Source organism: Ursus americanus, chromosome 33 (genome assembly GCF_024610735.1).
Source record: "Ursus americanus isolate L20-20 chromosome 33, mUrsAme1.1.p, whole genome shotgun sequence".
NCBI classification, from domain to species: Eukaryota; Metazoa; Chordata; class Mammalia; order Carnivora; family Ursidae; genus Ursus; species Ursus americanus.
The window spans coordinates 28,597,050-28,610,758 of record NC_142159.1 but is presented as its reverse complement, the minus strand read 5'-3'; the positions used below and the strand labels follow the sequence as shown (position 1 = coordinate 28,610,758).

At 65.0% G+C, this 13,709-nt stretch overlaps 1 protein-coding gene across 7 annotated transcripts in view; it reads right to left on the bottom strand.

The window, feature by feature from the left end:
• MEGF6 (multiple EGF like domains 6) overlaps positions 1-13,709 on the bottom strand; it is an 88,357-nt gene that overhangs the window by 19,293 nt on the left and 55,355 nt on the right. For all 7 annotated transcript variants that reach the window (XM_087858560.1, XM_087858563.1, XM_087858562.1 and 4 more), the window contains 3 exons: positions 8,780-8,902; positions 1,346-1,471; positions 348-470 (listed from right to left, as the gene is read on the bottom strand). In XM_087858560.1, coding sequence (XP_087714686.1) covers positions 348-470; positions 1,346-1,471; positions 8,780-8,902 — 372 coding nt within the window. The remainder of the gene's footprint in view (positions 1-347; positions 471-1,345; positions 1,472-8,779; positions 8,903-13,709) is intronic.

Genomic DNA, 13,709 nt, shown 5'->3' with positions numbered 1-13,709 from the left:
GCGCCCAGCTGGGATCTGGGATGATTCTAAGTGCGCAAGTTTACAAACAACCCACAAAAACATCCAGAAGCCGGCTGCAGAGACAGCCTTGGCGCTCCCGGGATTCTCCCTTCCTTCGCTCCGTGGCCTCTTCCGTTTCCCTGACGACCACAAACTACTAAGCTAACACAGGAACTCCTGAAAACACAACCTGAGCCCGCCGGCTTCTGCCGAAAGGAGACTCGCGCTCCTCGAGTGTGTCCCAGTCCCCCCGTCCCCCGCCCAAGGTCGGGTGCAGCAGCGGCTGGGCCCGGGTCCCCCCACAGCTGGCCCCAGGGTGGGGCTGGTGCACGGGGAAGGCACCTTACCTTCACAGGACCTGCGGTCGGCCGCCAGCAGGAAGCCCGTGTGGCACTCACAGTGGGCGAGGCCGCGGCGCACCTGGCACGTGTGCATGCAGCCGCCATTCCGGTCTGCGCACGGGTTTCTCCCTGCGGTCACAGGCCCAGAGGGATGGAGCAAAGGGAAGGCGGCGGGCTCCAGCAGATCTGGGGTGTCCCAGGCCTCTCATGAGTCCCCCCCAGGCTCGGTGGGGGTCTCCCCTCCCCCAGATGTGGGAGCCCCCAAGACACCCCTGAGAAGTCAGGGTGCCCACCAGCTCCTCTAAGCCCTCTCCTACTCAGAGCCAAGCCGCCCTGCAGCCCCCCAGCCCTGCGACCCCATGGCACTCTGACCACCCTGCTCAGCCCCTCAGGCCCACCCTCACTCCTGGCCTGGGACCCACGAGGCCAGGTGTGGGGAGTACTCTCGGTGCGTGCTGCATCCCAGCACCCCGCCATTTCCACATCTTGGGGCCCCCGAGCCTGCCCCACCATCTCCATCTGCAAAGCTCCTCCTTCCATGACAGGCAGCCCGAGACCCCAGGGCAAGGTGCCAGGTGGGGCCCAGCCACCCGAGGGCTGGGCCTGGGTCCCACTTGCCCACACAAAGCCCAGGGCAGGCATTAGAACTGAGAACCATGCAGGATGCCCTTCCTTGTCATCCCCCACATTCCCCATCCAGGACTTCCTGCCCCCAACAGATGCGTGATCCCAGAGCACAGCCTAAGGGGCTTCCTTCCCCACACCCCCCGGGGGCTGGACGATGCTCCCACCACCTCCGGGCAGCCAAGGGGCCCTGCCTCCCCCGAGCCCCACTTCCAGCCCCAGCGGCCAAGCAGGGAGGCGAGTCCAGTATCTGTCCCAGCAGTAGCCCTGGGCTCAGGCTTTGGGGTCCGTGGGTGGGCCTGTGGGTCTGTGGAGTACGGGAGTCCTGGTGGGGGTCCCAGCCCCAGTGCCCCTCACCCGAGGGCTGGCAGCACACTCACGGACACAGCGCTTCCCGTCCTCCTGGAGCTGGAACTCGGGGCGACACTGGCAGCGGAGCTGGGTTGCCGTAAGCTGGACGCACTGATGCTGGCAGCCGCCGTTGCCCACGGCACAGGACTGTATGGCTGGGGACACAGACAGGAGCTGTGGACACAGCCCCGGAGGATGACCCAGCCGAGGGGCCTGCCTCCTGCAGAAACCCTCCAGGACCCTCTGTGGCCCTCTTCCTGTCCGTCTCTGTCCCAGAAGCAGGGACTCGGAGAGGGGACACTGTTCCTACAGTGCTCACAGGCCGGGCTTCGCTTCTCAGCCCATACACAGGGTACACAGACCACGATCCACTTCTGGATCCTTGTCCCCAGACTGCCTGAGGACCGGGTGTAGACAGGCACTCCAGAGCCACCCCGCATCACCCAGCACGGAATGCAACACACGGGGCCCTGCTGAGAGCCAGCACGTCTGGAGCCCAGAGGCCAAGCAGACTGGGAGGCTCCCGGAGGAGGCGGCAGGCCAGCTGTGGGCAGTGGGGGCCCAGACATTTCCACTCTCCCATCGGGCCAGGCCAGCGTGGGCGCGGGGCTGCCACGGAGGTCACCGTGGCCCAGAGGCCTGGCCTCCAGCTCCTGGTGGAGCAGGCCAGCTCCTGCTGACCCTCGGCGGTTTGTGTGGGAGCAGGAGCCGCGGGCCTGGTGGCACCGAGCGGCAGCCACGGCATCCACACACGCTAGGCACGTGGCCTCGGGGCTCTGAGGATGCTAGGACCACGCTGATGCCAGAAGCAGGGCCCTTCAAGGCAAGCATGTTCGAGAAATCCAAAACACAGCACTCGTGGGAGGACCCAGTGTCCTCACCTGAGGCATAGGGCTGGGAGCCCCTGCCGAGGGTCCCGGCCCAAGGGGGTTGCGCCCAGGGAGGACACGAGGGTGGCAGTGATGGCTCTGTCTCCTGGCTGCACCTGCCACGTGCGCAGCGGAGCGGCAGAGACACGAGGCCTGGGCCCAACCACGGCCGGCCAGGCTGCCCCCGTCTGCTGTCCCCTCAGCAATGAACCCCCTTCCCCACCCAGCCACCCCAACTCTGCTTTGATCCCCCAAGGCCCCGTCTGCCCCACCTGCCACGCTACGCTTCAGCCACCACTGTCACTCAGACGTTTCCGAGTAGGACCTGAGCCCCCCGCCCCAGTCCTGGGGCTGTTCGTGTTCATGACTCCAACTGCACCCCTGCTTGAGACTCGTAATGGGGACCAGGAGCCCCTCCTGACAGGGTGGGACGGGCACACAGACAGCGGTCCTGGAGCCCGGGGCAGGGGGGCCGGCAGGACAGGCCCCACGGCCACCAGGAGGACCCAGGGAGCTGTGGCAGGGCGGGCAAGGAGCCCCTCCTGCCAGGCAGAGCCCCCAGGTCAGGCCCAGGGACAATTAGGCACAGCGCCCGCGGCAGCAGGCAGGGGAGAAATCACCGGCGGGGGGGCAGGCAGAGGGAGCCCGGGCTCCGGTCTCCTGCCACTCGGCCGCACGGTCCTGAGGTCCCAGATGCTCCCCAGCTGTGTGCATGAGGGAGCCAAGCCCAGCGTCCTGTGCCACGGGTTCCCGGAAAGCTCAGCGAGCAGATTCTTCTCAGCACTGGGCTGTCAGCTCGGGGAGAGGCCAGCTTTGGCGTGGTCAGTGCCCAGAGCTGGTGGGGACGTTTCCAGGCCCCTCGGGTCACTGCACAGTCCGGCCATGGAATCCACGTCCCAGCCTGGACGCTCCCGCAAATCAGGACCGCGCTCCGACCTGAGGCAAAGCTGAGAGCCCGGCAGAAACTGGGAGGTTCTGGGGCGAGTGCTCGTGTCCCTCCCAGAGTCACAGGCGAACCCCTAAAACCGAACCCCCGACATGACTGTGCTCGGAGACAGAGCTTTCGTGGAGGAACTTAAAGTTATGTGAGGTCATAAAGGTGCGTCCCCGACCCGACAGAATTGGCGTCCTTGTAAGAAGAGACGTGAGATCTCTGTCTCTCTGTGTCTCTCCCTCCAGCACAGGAGGCCACGGGGAGAAGGGCCACCAGGAAGGGGCCCCCACCAGGAACCACTGGTGGGCACCACGATCTGGAGCTTCCCACCTCCAGAGTGGCGAGAAAGTAAATTTCTGCTCCTCAAGCCACCCTGTCGCGGTGCTTGTTACAGGGGCCTGAGCTAATACATCCTCCCCCCGGGTTTGCAAGTTCCAGGACACGCGGCTGGAACCCTCGCGGTTCCAGGAGCTGGACTGCAACCCCGCCTTCTGCCGGCAGGGGCCGCCACCACCCAGGAGCCTGGGGTGAGGTGTCCACTCACAAAGGCAACAGGCCCCCGAGCTAACACCCACATCCGTGGGGGGGGAGGGGGGCTCTGCCTGTGCCCCCACCCCCAGGGGCTCTGCTCGTGCAGGCACAGGGGGCAGCCCTGAGACCTGGGCGCGGATTTGGAGCTGGAGGCCAGCATCAGGTGCGTCCGAGTGCCGTGGAGCTGGACGGCTGACTCGGAGTGGCTCTGCTGGCACGGCAAGGGGCTGTGCCCTGGCAGGCCCCCAGCGGGAGGGCAGGGCTGTCAGCAGCATGCCGAGCCCACCAGCCAAGCCCAGCCCCGTGGTTTCTGGGCGGGCTCGGGGGTGGCTCTGGCTCCCGCTGCCTTCACGGGGTTTGGTAATTACTGCCCTCGGACTGGCTTGGTTTCGAGGTCCCAAGAGCCTCCCGCCACGTGTGGTCAAAGGCCACCCACACGGTCCTTCCTTCTAGAAAGTCCTCTGCTGGAGACAGGACCAGCATGGCAGGGCAGAAGGGGAAACTCACTTGGGCTCTGCCCGCCTCATCCCTCCGGGCATGGGTTGCCTGCTCCTCTGCCTTGTGCGTGTTGACCTGCCCCCCACCTCCGGCTGGGGCCCCCTGCTGCAGGCAGCCAAGAGTAATTGAGGCTCTGCAAGTGGCCACCTTCGCCCACGTGCCAGGGGCTGGACCAGCCTCATCACAGACCACACACCCACCAGCCACCACAGCTCCGAAGTCCCAGCCAGGGAGAGACAGCCACGAGGGGGCCCCCAGGACCCAGGCTGTGCCACCGCCTGCCCAGCACCACCCACCTCGAGGTAAAGCTAAGGCAGGAACCGCAGGCTCTGCTGTCGCCCCTGGGTGCACACCCCGCTGCTGTTCACACAGCCCAGCCCCCCGACCCCATCCCTAGCTCCAACCCTCCCTGCCACATGGCCCCATCTGTTCTTGCTTCCCGCTGGGTGACCGCTGCCCGTGGCTCCCCTGGACTGGACCGTGACCATCCCATCACCCCTGGGTGCTGGCAGGCTGCACTGCAGGGCTCCTGGGCTTGGGCAAAGCCACGACTTCCCAGGGGCGTCTCAGGGGTGGGGCTGCCCTTCCTGCCGCCGCATCCAGACTCATGGCCCCCTCAGGGCTGGGAAGGCACACGCCTTTCTTGCAGCTGCAGCCTGCTTCGGGATTTGGGGGGCACTAGAGAACGTTCTCAGAATTGCACGTGCAGCTTCGCAGGGAGGGGTCTGGAGACGAGCCGGAGAGCTCTACCTTCCCGCCGCCTGTGGCTTTGGTGCCAGCCCCAGAGGCTGCCAACAGGGCCTCCGGCAGGGCCAGACAGCCTCCCCTCTGAGGGCTAGAAGGCCCTGTGCAGTCCCTTGCTGCCCCCTCACTGGCAGACCCCCCGGCCTGGTGGGGAAAGAGACTCCCCTGAGGCCCAGGGAAAGGCAGAGCTGGGGAGCCCCTCCTCCATGCTGTGGGCACCGCAGGGCCCATGGGACTCCCAGGAGAGGGAACCAGGGTAGGGGCTTCCAGCCATTGGTGAAGGGGGGTGGGGAGTGCATGCTGACACCAGAATCCTCCCCAAGGGCTGGTGTTGGGATGGGAAGAGTGAGGCGAGTCCAAAAGGTCATAGGGGCAGAGGCCGAGGGGAGGGGGAAGACGGAGACCCCACCTCTGTCAAGTGGCAGGCCCAGGGCATCCAGGGATATCGTGCTCCCTCACAGAGACCCCCTGGTGTACCGCTTGCCTAAGGGGACAGGGAGAAGCATCCAAATCCGAGAGCAGGATCCAGAAGGGACCTCGGGGCAGGTGTCCTGCTGGCTCAGAGCGCACGGCCGCACAGAGGAGGTGGGGAAACCAGCGCCAGGTGCTCCAGCACCCAGCGGCGGGTGTCCATGGGTTACAAGGTGTCCCGGCAAAGCAAGAACATCACCTGACCAAGCACTCCCAGGCCTACTGCCCCAAGTTGGAAAAGGAAACCCAGCTCCATGACCTGAGGGTGACAAGCCGGACAAACTAACCCCGGGCCCTGCACCTCCCACCTGAGTCTGGTGGACACCCGGGAAGGCTCCCTGGCAGTGGAGTGCCCCACGATGCCGGGCTACTGCTGCTTCTCTGGTGCCCAGGCTAAGTGGGTGGTGCTCGGGGGCCTCGGGCTAATAGCAAAATCCTTCTTGCAAATTCTCATTTTTAAGAATTGAAACGCTTTTGTGTTTTATTTCCACCAGATCTTCTGCAAAGGAGAGTTGGGGGAAAGCTGTGCATTTCCTGTCCTCTCCCTGCCTTGGAGGCAAGTTCCACAAGTGTTTCAAGGCCCCACGTGTGTGTTTCAAGCCCCCCCCAAGTGTGCCTCCTTTGAGGACTTACGGACATCCCTCAGGGCCCCATGACCTGGCAACATCCTGAGAGATCACAGCACACAGGAACAACGGTCAACTCCCCGGGACTCCTTCTCCACCCCCAACCTCCCAGCTGCTGGAGGGGAGCGGGCGCCTGGGGCCATTTCCTGCCAGCTGAAAAGTCCCAGGAGAGTGCACAGCACCCCTCCCCCAGAAGAGGATCCCAGCAGGCCCCAGGGGAGGGGTTCCAGAGCAGCTAACAGCTGTACCCCAGCTGTGCAGCAGGCCTCACAGCTGCCAGGGGGATGGGGGTTCCGGTACTAACTCCTCCCATAAGCATCTGCTGCAGCCCTCGGGTGGTCTGAGCGCAGAAGGCGCCCTGCCAATCTCGGACCAGGCCCAGCTCTTCCCTTGTCCTGTACCCGGGAGTCCTGGAGGAGAGGGGGCCAGGGCCCCACAGTTCCCGAGAACTGGCAGGAAGTCCAGCTCCACCCCACTCAGAGCCCTCGGAGGGTCCAGCAACGCCCTCCACCAGGCCCCTACCTGGAAGCCCTCATTCGTGATGTGAAACGCGGGGCCACACCTGCCTACACACCCAAGGCTGCCAGTGCAGCTGGACGGGTCCCTCAGCCACCAAAAGGGGTACATTAGCGAGATGGGCAGACACTTCCCTCTGCCTGGGAAGAAGCTCCCTGGAGAACCCTGTCCACTCCAGAAGTTTCTAGCAAAGCCCAGGTCCCTCCAGGAACGGCAGCTCCCAGTGGACCAAGCCTGACAAATCCGCCCCAATCCCAGATTCCCCTGGGGGACCCAGGCACCGGCCTGCACCCTGGCAAGCTGTCAGCTCCTAGGAATTTTTGGTACAAAGAAGCCACCAGAAAGAGCCAGATGTGTGCAGGTAAGCGGTGTACGGTGTAGATCTCCTGCTGGGGGTTACGATCAAGAAAGAGAGAGAGAAGCTAAACACCAGCGTTGAGGAAACCACGTCCGGCGATGGGGAGGGGCCAGGAGGTGGGCAGCAGCACCGAGAGAGCCGGAGGCCGCCTGGGGCCCGCCTGGGTGCACGGTGTTGGGGTGCCAGGCAGAGGGACCCTGAGGTCCCAGCAGCCTCCCGCCAGGCTGTGCAGACCACACCCAGGAGCCCCGGCAGCAGACCCTGAAGAGACCTTCAAAATAAGCAAATGCCACAGATCACGACTTCTGGAGGCCGGAGCCCACGCAGGGAAGGCTCCTGGGAAGAGCTCCAGCATAGCAAGGGGATGGGCTGGGGGCCAGGGCAAGGCTGAGGGGCGCCCCTCCGAATGTCCCTCAGCCAACAGCGTAAGGCCACTCTTAGAGGCCACCACCTGTTCCCCTGTGGCCAGGAAGGCCAGCATTCATCCTGTCCGTTCCCCCCTCAGCAGTGGGCACTCCTGCCGTCCAACACCGCAGTGAAGGCCATCATTGGCGGACAGGGAGACCAGAGAGACGGGGGGAGGTGTGTTCCAGCCCCAGGTCCCGCACAGGGGAGCCCATGGCAGGGAGGGGGCAGAGGGCACCAGGCCCAGCCCAGCCCACCGTGGGCCAGCCCCCAGGGACCCCCCTCTCTGGGATGTCCAGGGGGCCTGGGTGAACCAGCAGGCTCCCAGAAGCCCCCTCCGCAGCCCCCAGCAGACAGCAGCTGGGGGCCGCAACCCGTCAGATTTGCCTGGAAGCACATTACAACACTTCCCACATCTGTTTCCACTTCCCAGCCCCGAGAAGCCATGGGGCAGCTGCCTCACGCCCTGAGCGGCGCCCGGACATGTGAGAGTGTGTGTGCCCGGAGGGCCCCCCGGAGCTGGCGGGCCGCCCTGCCACAGAGCAGCAAGCCGTGCAGGAATGAGGCCGCTCGGAGCCCGCCGGGCCCACTCCGTGTCTGCGGGGTGGAAACGAGGGGTGTCCTGCCCCCCAGAGAACGACCACCACACGGCCTCCCGGACACAGCAGCCCCGTGCCCTCAGCCCCTGTACCCAGAGCCAGCCAAGGGACCAGACCCTGGCCTGCAGACCCTCCACCCTCCACGCCCCAGCTCAGCGGGCGCCTGGGGCCGTCCCTCTCTTCCTGGAGACCCTCCGTGCTTGCGGGGACAGCAGGCTGTGGCCAGGACACCTCCATCAAGTCCCCACAGAAGAAAGGCCCTGCAGGGGAAGTAGGGGCCAGGGTCCCGCTTCTCAGCCACCTCTTCCCCACCTGCCACAGCCAGGCCCCAGCACTCCCCAAGGCTGGGTGGGGGCACCTGGGCCCAGGAACCCCAGCTCTGTGGGCCAAGAGTGGCCTCATGCTGGCCCTGCCCCTGCCCTCACCAGCCTCCCTGCCACCCAGCAAGCACCCAAGTCACCCCTGAGTTTGGTCCCCAGGCCTGGGACCCTGCTAACCCACCACCACAGCTTCTGAGAAGGCCCTCTACGTTACGGTGGCCCAGGGGCTCCTCCCCAAGTCAAGAGAGGCCCCCCAGGAACATGGCCTCAGTATCCCAGGGTCGCAGGGCTCAGCCTCAGCATGGGGGAGCCAGGCCCTGGGGACCCAGTCTTTCCCTCACATGCTTGGAGGGCGCACTGCCCGTGACAGGCCTCCGAGAGCCCCAAGGAGCTGCACACAGTCCGCAGGACACAGCCACTGAGCAGACAGGCCCCCTAGCGTCTCCTAGTCCTGGAGCACAGGGAGCCCAACCCCATCCCGGTGGGCACAGCCAGGAGCGTGGGGGCACCGCTGAGGCCAGGAGCCCAGGCAGGGAGGTGGCATGGGGCCCAGGCAGGGGGCCAGCCACTCCCAGGGCTGCCTGGTGCTTACCCAAGCAGGTCCTGCCGTCCGCATGGAGCCGGAATCCAGGCTTGCACTCGCAGAGGTAGGAGCCTGGTGTGTTCACACATCTGTGCTGGCAGCCACCGTTGTGCAACTGGCACTCATCCACGTCTGGACGGGGACACAGGGCCTAGGGTTACCCGCCAGTACCCACCTGGGCGGGCCCCAGGGACCCCAGCCAGGCCCCCTCCCTGAGGACATGGAACCCCACCCAGGTGCCCGAGCTCCGAGCTCTGAGCCCACACTTGCCGGAGCAGAGTGGGGAGAAGGCAGGGCCCGTCCCTCACACCTAGCCAGCCTGCTCGGGGGGAAGAGCCACCATCCCGGGGGTGGCCAGAATGTGGGGCGCGCCGGGGGTCAGACAGAACGCAGGGAGCAGTGGTCTGGACAACGCGGTGGCTGCAGAGGGCACTGGGCTGAGGCGGGAAAGGCCCCGCTCCTCATGCCTTTCAAGACTGAACTTGGAGCTAAAGCTCTGTCCCAAAGTCCAGATCCAGAAGTACGCTCGGGACGTGCCGGCCGTTTCTCTGGGACCCATGAGCCCAAAGGGAAAAACCAGCAACTCATGAGATGCCCTTGCCAGGCTTTGGCAGGGAGAGGAGTGTGGAACAATGTCCCCCCAAATTCACATCCAGTAAGAGCCTCGGGTGTGGCCTTAAGATGCTGGTGTAATTAGTTATCCGTGCTGGATAAGGGGGGCCCTAAACCCAGCGACTAGGGTCCTGATCGAGACACACAGGAGGGCAGAGGTTGGAATGAGGTGGCCACTGCCAAGGAACAAGGGGGGCCACGAGAGGCTGGAAGGACAGGAGAAGGAGGGGTCCTCCCCTGGAGGTTTCAGAGGGAGCTGCTGCAACCTTGATGTTGAACTTTCAGCCTCCAAAACAGCCCGATAACAAACGTCCATGGTTGTATTTGTTTTGGTCCCGGGAAACTCGGGTGGTGTCGGCCTGGGTCCCCCGGGGGCCTCCCAACGCCGGGGGACAGACGACCACCAGCAACATCCCCAGGACAGGACCTCATGGAGGTCCCAGGCACTCTGCTTCCAGGCGAACACCTCCCAGCTGAGACCACCAACCACCAGGGCCAGACATTCGTGCCCACCAAGCCTCAGGCCCCAAGGAAAGTGGTGACCAGAGGAGGATGGGGCCAGCCCAGAGGCCCTGCAGAGCCACCCCAGGAGCCCAGCTGAGCACTGGAGAGGCGGGAAGACCCTCCCCAGAGCTGGAGGCCCATGGGCCTGCACCCCAAGAGGGCCACCTCCTCCTGCAGGAATGCAGAGGCACGGAGAAGTTGGGGGCTGCCCTCACCTCTCATCCCTCCCTCCAGACTTCTATCCACCAACCTGGGCCCCCAGGGAGGCTGGGCAACAACGGAGGTGGTAAAAACAGGCTGCTGACACACCAGTGTGCGAGCTAGCGCGAGGAGGGACACAAATCTCCGGGAAACATGGAGACCGAGGAAGGGAGCCACTGCAGACACGGGGGGGCCCGGGGGCACCAGGCACGGGGACCGAAGCCCAGGCCCGGGCCTCGGGCCAGTCCACACTCCTCAGACGCCAGCCTCACCAACAGAGCAGCCAGCTTCCCCAACCACAAAAGCAGGGAGACGGACACACGGACATTCCACTCCAACATCTACAAGCCACGACTCCACCCTCCAGTTCCCACCCGTGCAAATGCCCAGCTTCCATGCTCCCAAACGAAAATGCCCGCCGTCTGAGCCCACTTGTGAAGGGTGCCAAAGGTGGGGCACAGGCGAGGCTCCCCCGGGCCAGCGCCAGCCCACCAGCTTATGCTTCCCACACACGGGAACCACGCCACCAGCCCGCGCTCTGAGAATGGACCTGGCACCCCAGAAATGACACCAAACCAGCTCCAGGTGACCAGCTCTGCACACAGGCCAGGTCCACTCCAGGGAGACCCCCGGGGCCCTGCCAAGTGCCTAAGAGAGAAGACCAAAGACCCAGGGAGGCTCTCTTCTGCCTGTGGCAGCCTGGAGCTCTCTCAGAATGGAGCCAGGTGATTCTCGGGAAGCAGCCTGAAGGCAGAGGTCAAAGGCCCCCAGCAGAACCCCCAAGAGGGTGGGGACAGAGGGACCCAGGGCCCTCCTGCAGGACAGTCAGCAGGGAGGCGAGTGGATGGAAGGGCAGGGTGGGCAGCACCCACCCACAGGGGCTCAGAGAGGAGGTAAAGATGAGACCGCAGGGAGCATAGCCCTGGGCACACAGTAGGTGCTCAGCGAAGCTTTGGGGAAGATGTGCCAGGTATGTGCTGTCTGAGGAGGGTGGATGGCAGCCTCAGTGTCCAGACCAGCCCTGCCAGGCATCATTCCGGCCCACTGCTGTGCTCCTGACGCTGGGTGCACAGGCGGGCAGAGACGCTGGCTTCTGGAAACCCTGCTCTCAGCCGGCAGCTCCACATTCACACTCGGCTCAGTCCAGACCCCCAGAGGGGGGAGAGGCTGGCTCAGGTGGCTGTACACCCCTGAGCGGCTCAGACCCCTGGCTGGGGGGCCAAGCCCGCCTGGAGGACCACATCCTCCAGCAGCTCCTGGGCAGGTCTGAGCAAGCTGTCCAGGACGGAAGGGGAGCCCCAGACAGCATCAGCCCCTGGGCCAGCCCGACAGCCCTGTGCGCCGCAAGGATACCGAATGGACAGTCTGGGAAGAAGCACTCGGGGGATGCTGGGGCAGGAGACTGCCATCAGCCAGCAGGGCCCCTGCAGCTGGGCTGCCCCGACAGCCGGGGCCTCCCACCCACGTGACCAGTTCTTCGGGCCCCCCTGCTGCCCGCAAAGAACATTCAGATTCAAGTGTCCACACCAGCGGACAGAAATCCTGCTCCCTGCTATGATGCATAGGCCCACGTCTGCAAGCCATCTCCCATGGCGCCCCTCTTGGCAGGGGCAGGCACACTGACTGCAGCCCCAAGCTCTCCCCTGGCCCCTGGAGCTGCCCTGCCTGGTGATTGGCAACCTGCCCCTGGCAGGGACAGGATCTGTGAGATGTGGCCTGGCAGGTGCAACGACACTCAGCCACCGCGTCCAGCACCACCGCGTGCTGTCAGCCTGTGTGGGGGTCTGGACACAGCGGGCAGCTCAAGGCTGAAGGACCTGAGGCCTCTCCCTTCACTCTCTGGGCAAGGGAAGCCTGCTGAAGGGCGGCGGGACATTTGGCCACCCGACCTCCTGCTGGAGCCCCTTCACAGAGGAGACCGACACTCAGGAAGCAAGCCAGGACCCAGCTCCCTAACCCTGCCTGCCCCACTCCCAAGGCAGCCACGTGGGGGCAGAACAGAGCTGTCCTCAGCCGGCTCCAGCCACCTAGAGCTGCTGACCCTGTGACTGTGACTGTGACCGCATCTGTGACCTAAGAGCCACAGGCTCAGTGATCTTCAAGGAGAGTGGGATCAGCTGAATAACAGCCCTCCAAAGGGTTGCATCCTAATCCCTGGAGGCTTACGAGCAAAAGGGCCATTGCAGGTGGGCTTGTGTTAAGGATCCTGAGGTGGGCCCTGTGTCATCACCAGGTCCTTAAAGGAGGGGGCAGGAGGTCAGGGAGAAAGAGATGGGAAGACACGGGGCCTCTGGCCAGCCCGGCCTCCTGACTCCCCCAGTGAGGTCCACTGTGCTCTCTGGGGCTGGATGCCTCCCCGGGGCCTGTCCTGCAGGCCTGCTCTCTCTGGCCGTGCCAACTTGCCTACACGCGGTGCTTCCTGGCATGGGACCGGTGCCCTGAGACACCCCAAACAGCAGGGCCCCAACTGAGCACTGACATCTTAGGCCCTGGAACTACAGAGAAAATATCACTCTCCCAGACAGCACAGAGGGGAGCCTGGATGCTCCCCACCCTCCCCCCAAGCTGAAAGAGAGCTTGAAGGCCCGTGTCTCCCATGCTGACCCAGCGGGGGCAGGGATAATAGCCTGGTGCAAACCCCCTCTGCCCTCCCCAGCCTGAGGCCCAGCCGCCACACGTCTGGTGCAGGTCATGCCTGCACGGGGAGGAGCTGGGAGCCCAGGAGCAGCAGGTCCGGAGCCAAGCTATTTGAAGGAACATCCAGGCCAGGGGCCCTCGGGAGCGTGCGGTGCTGCCCTCAGCTGAGCTGTGTGGCTCGGGACTTCAGCGGCCTGGTGATGGGAACTGCCTCTCACCCTGGCACACGGTGCTGACACATCACCGTGGCGACAGTGGGCTGGCTCCCCAGCTCCTGCCTAGGGCACCCTACCGCGATGTTGCAGGGAGCCCACGGATGCTCCATCAGCTTCCCAGGCCAGGGGCTCATGCCGGGGTCGAATAAGCTGCCCCCTGCAGAGACCCCCTAATCAGCCCCTTCTGAAGCCTCGCCCATGCTTCCACGGAAATCTGAGCTCTCTGGGACACTGCCAGGAAGCCCACTCACGTGGTCCTCAAGTTCAGAATCCTGCTCTCCCCCAAACATGCCACAGGGTCCTCATGCCCAGAGATGGCACCCCATCAACCACAGGCCGTCGTCCTCTCCTCTCCACGCAGGCCCCAGAGCAGGGCCAGGGCTCCCCCAAAGCCTAGCCCCACGCAGCCCCAGCCTCTGGAGGCTACACAGCCTCGGGCACTTACTGCCACCAGTGTGGCGACAGCACTGGCCTGGCCTTGGCTGACCACCGAACAGGAAGGCTGCCCACGCCCTGGGGACCCAGCCTGAGACCCAGCTGGCCGAGGGACAAAGCCAGGTACTGCCGCCATCAGGGGCCTGCCGCTCAGTGCTCCGTGTGCCCTCTGGCATGGCCCAGGGGACAGCAGAGCAGGGCCAATACCTCCAAGAAGACCAGGTGCCCGACACAGAGCCACATTTAGGGGCCGGGGACAGCCTGGAGGGGAGCGCCCTGCCCCTGCTGTGACCCCGGTGCGGACCTGGCCCCCACCTCTGCCTCCCATTCCTGAG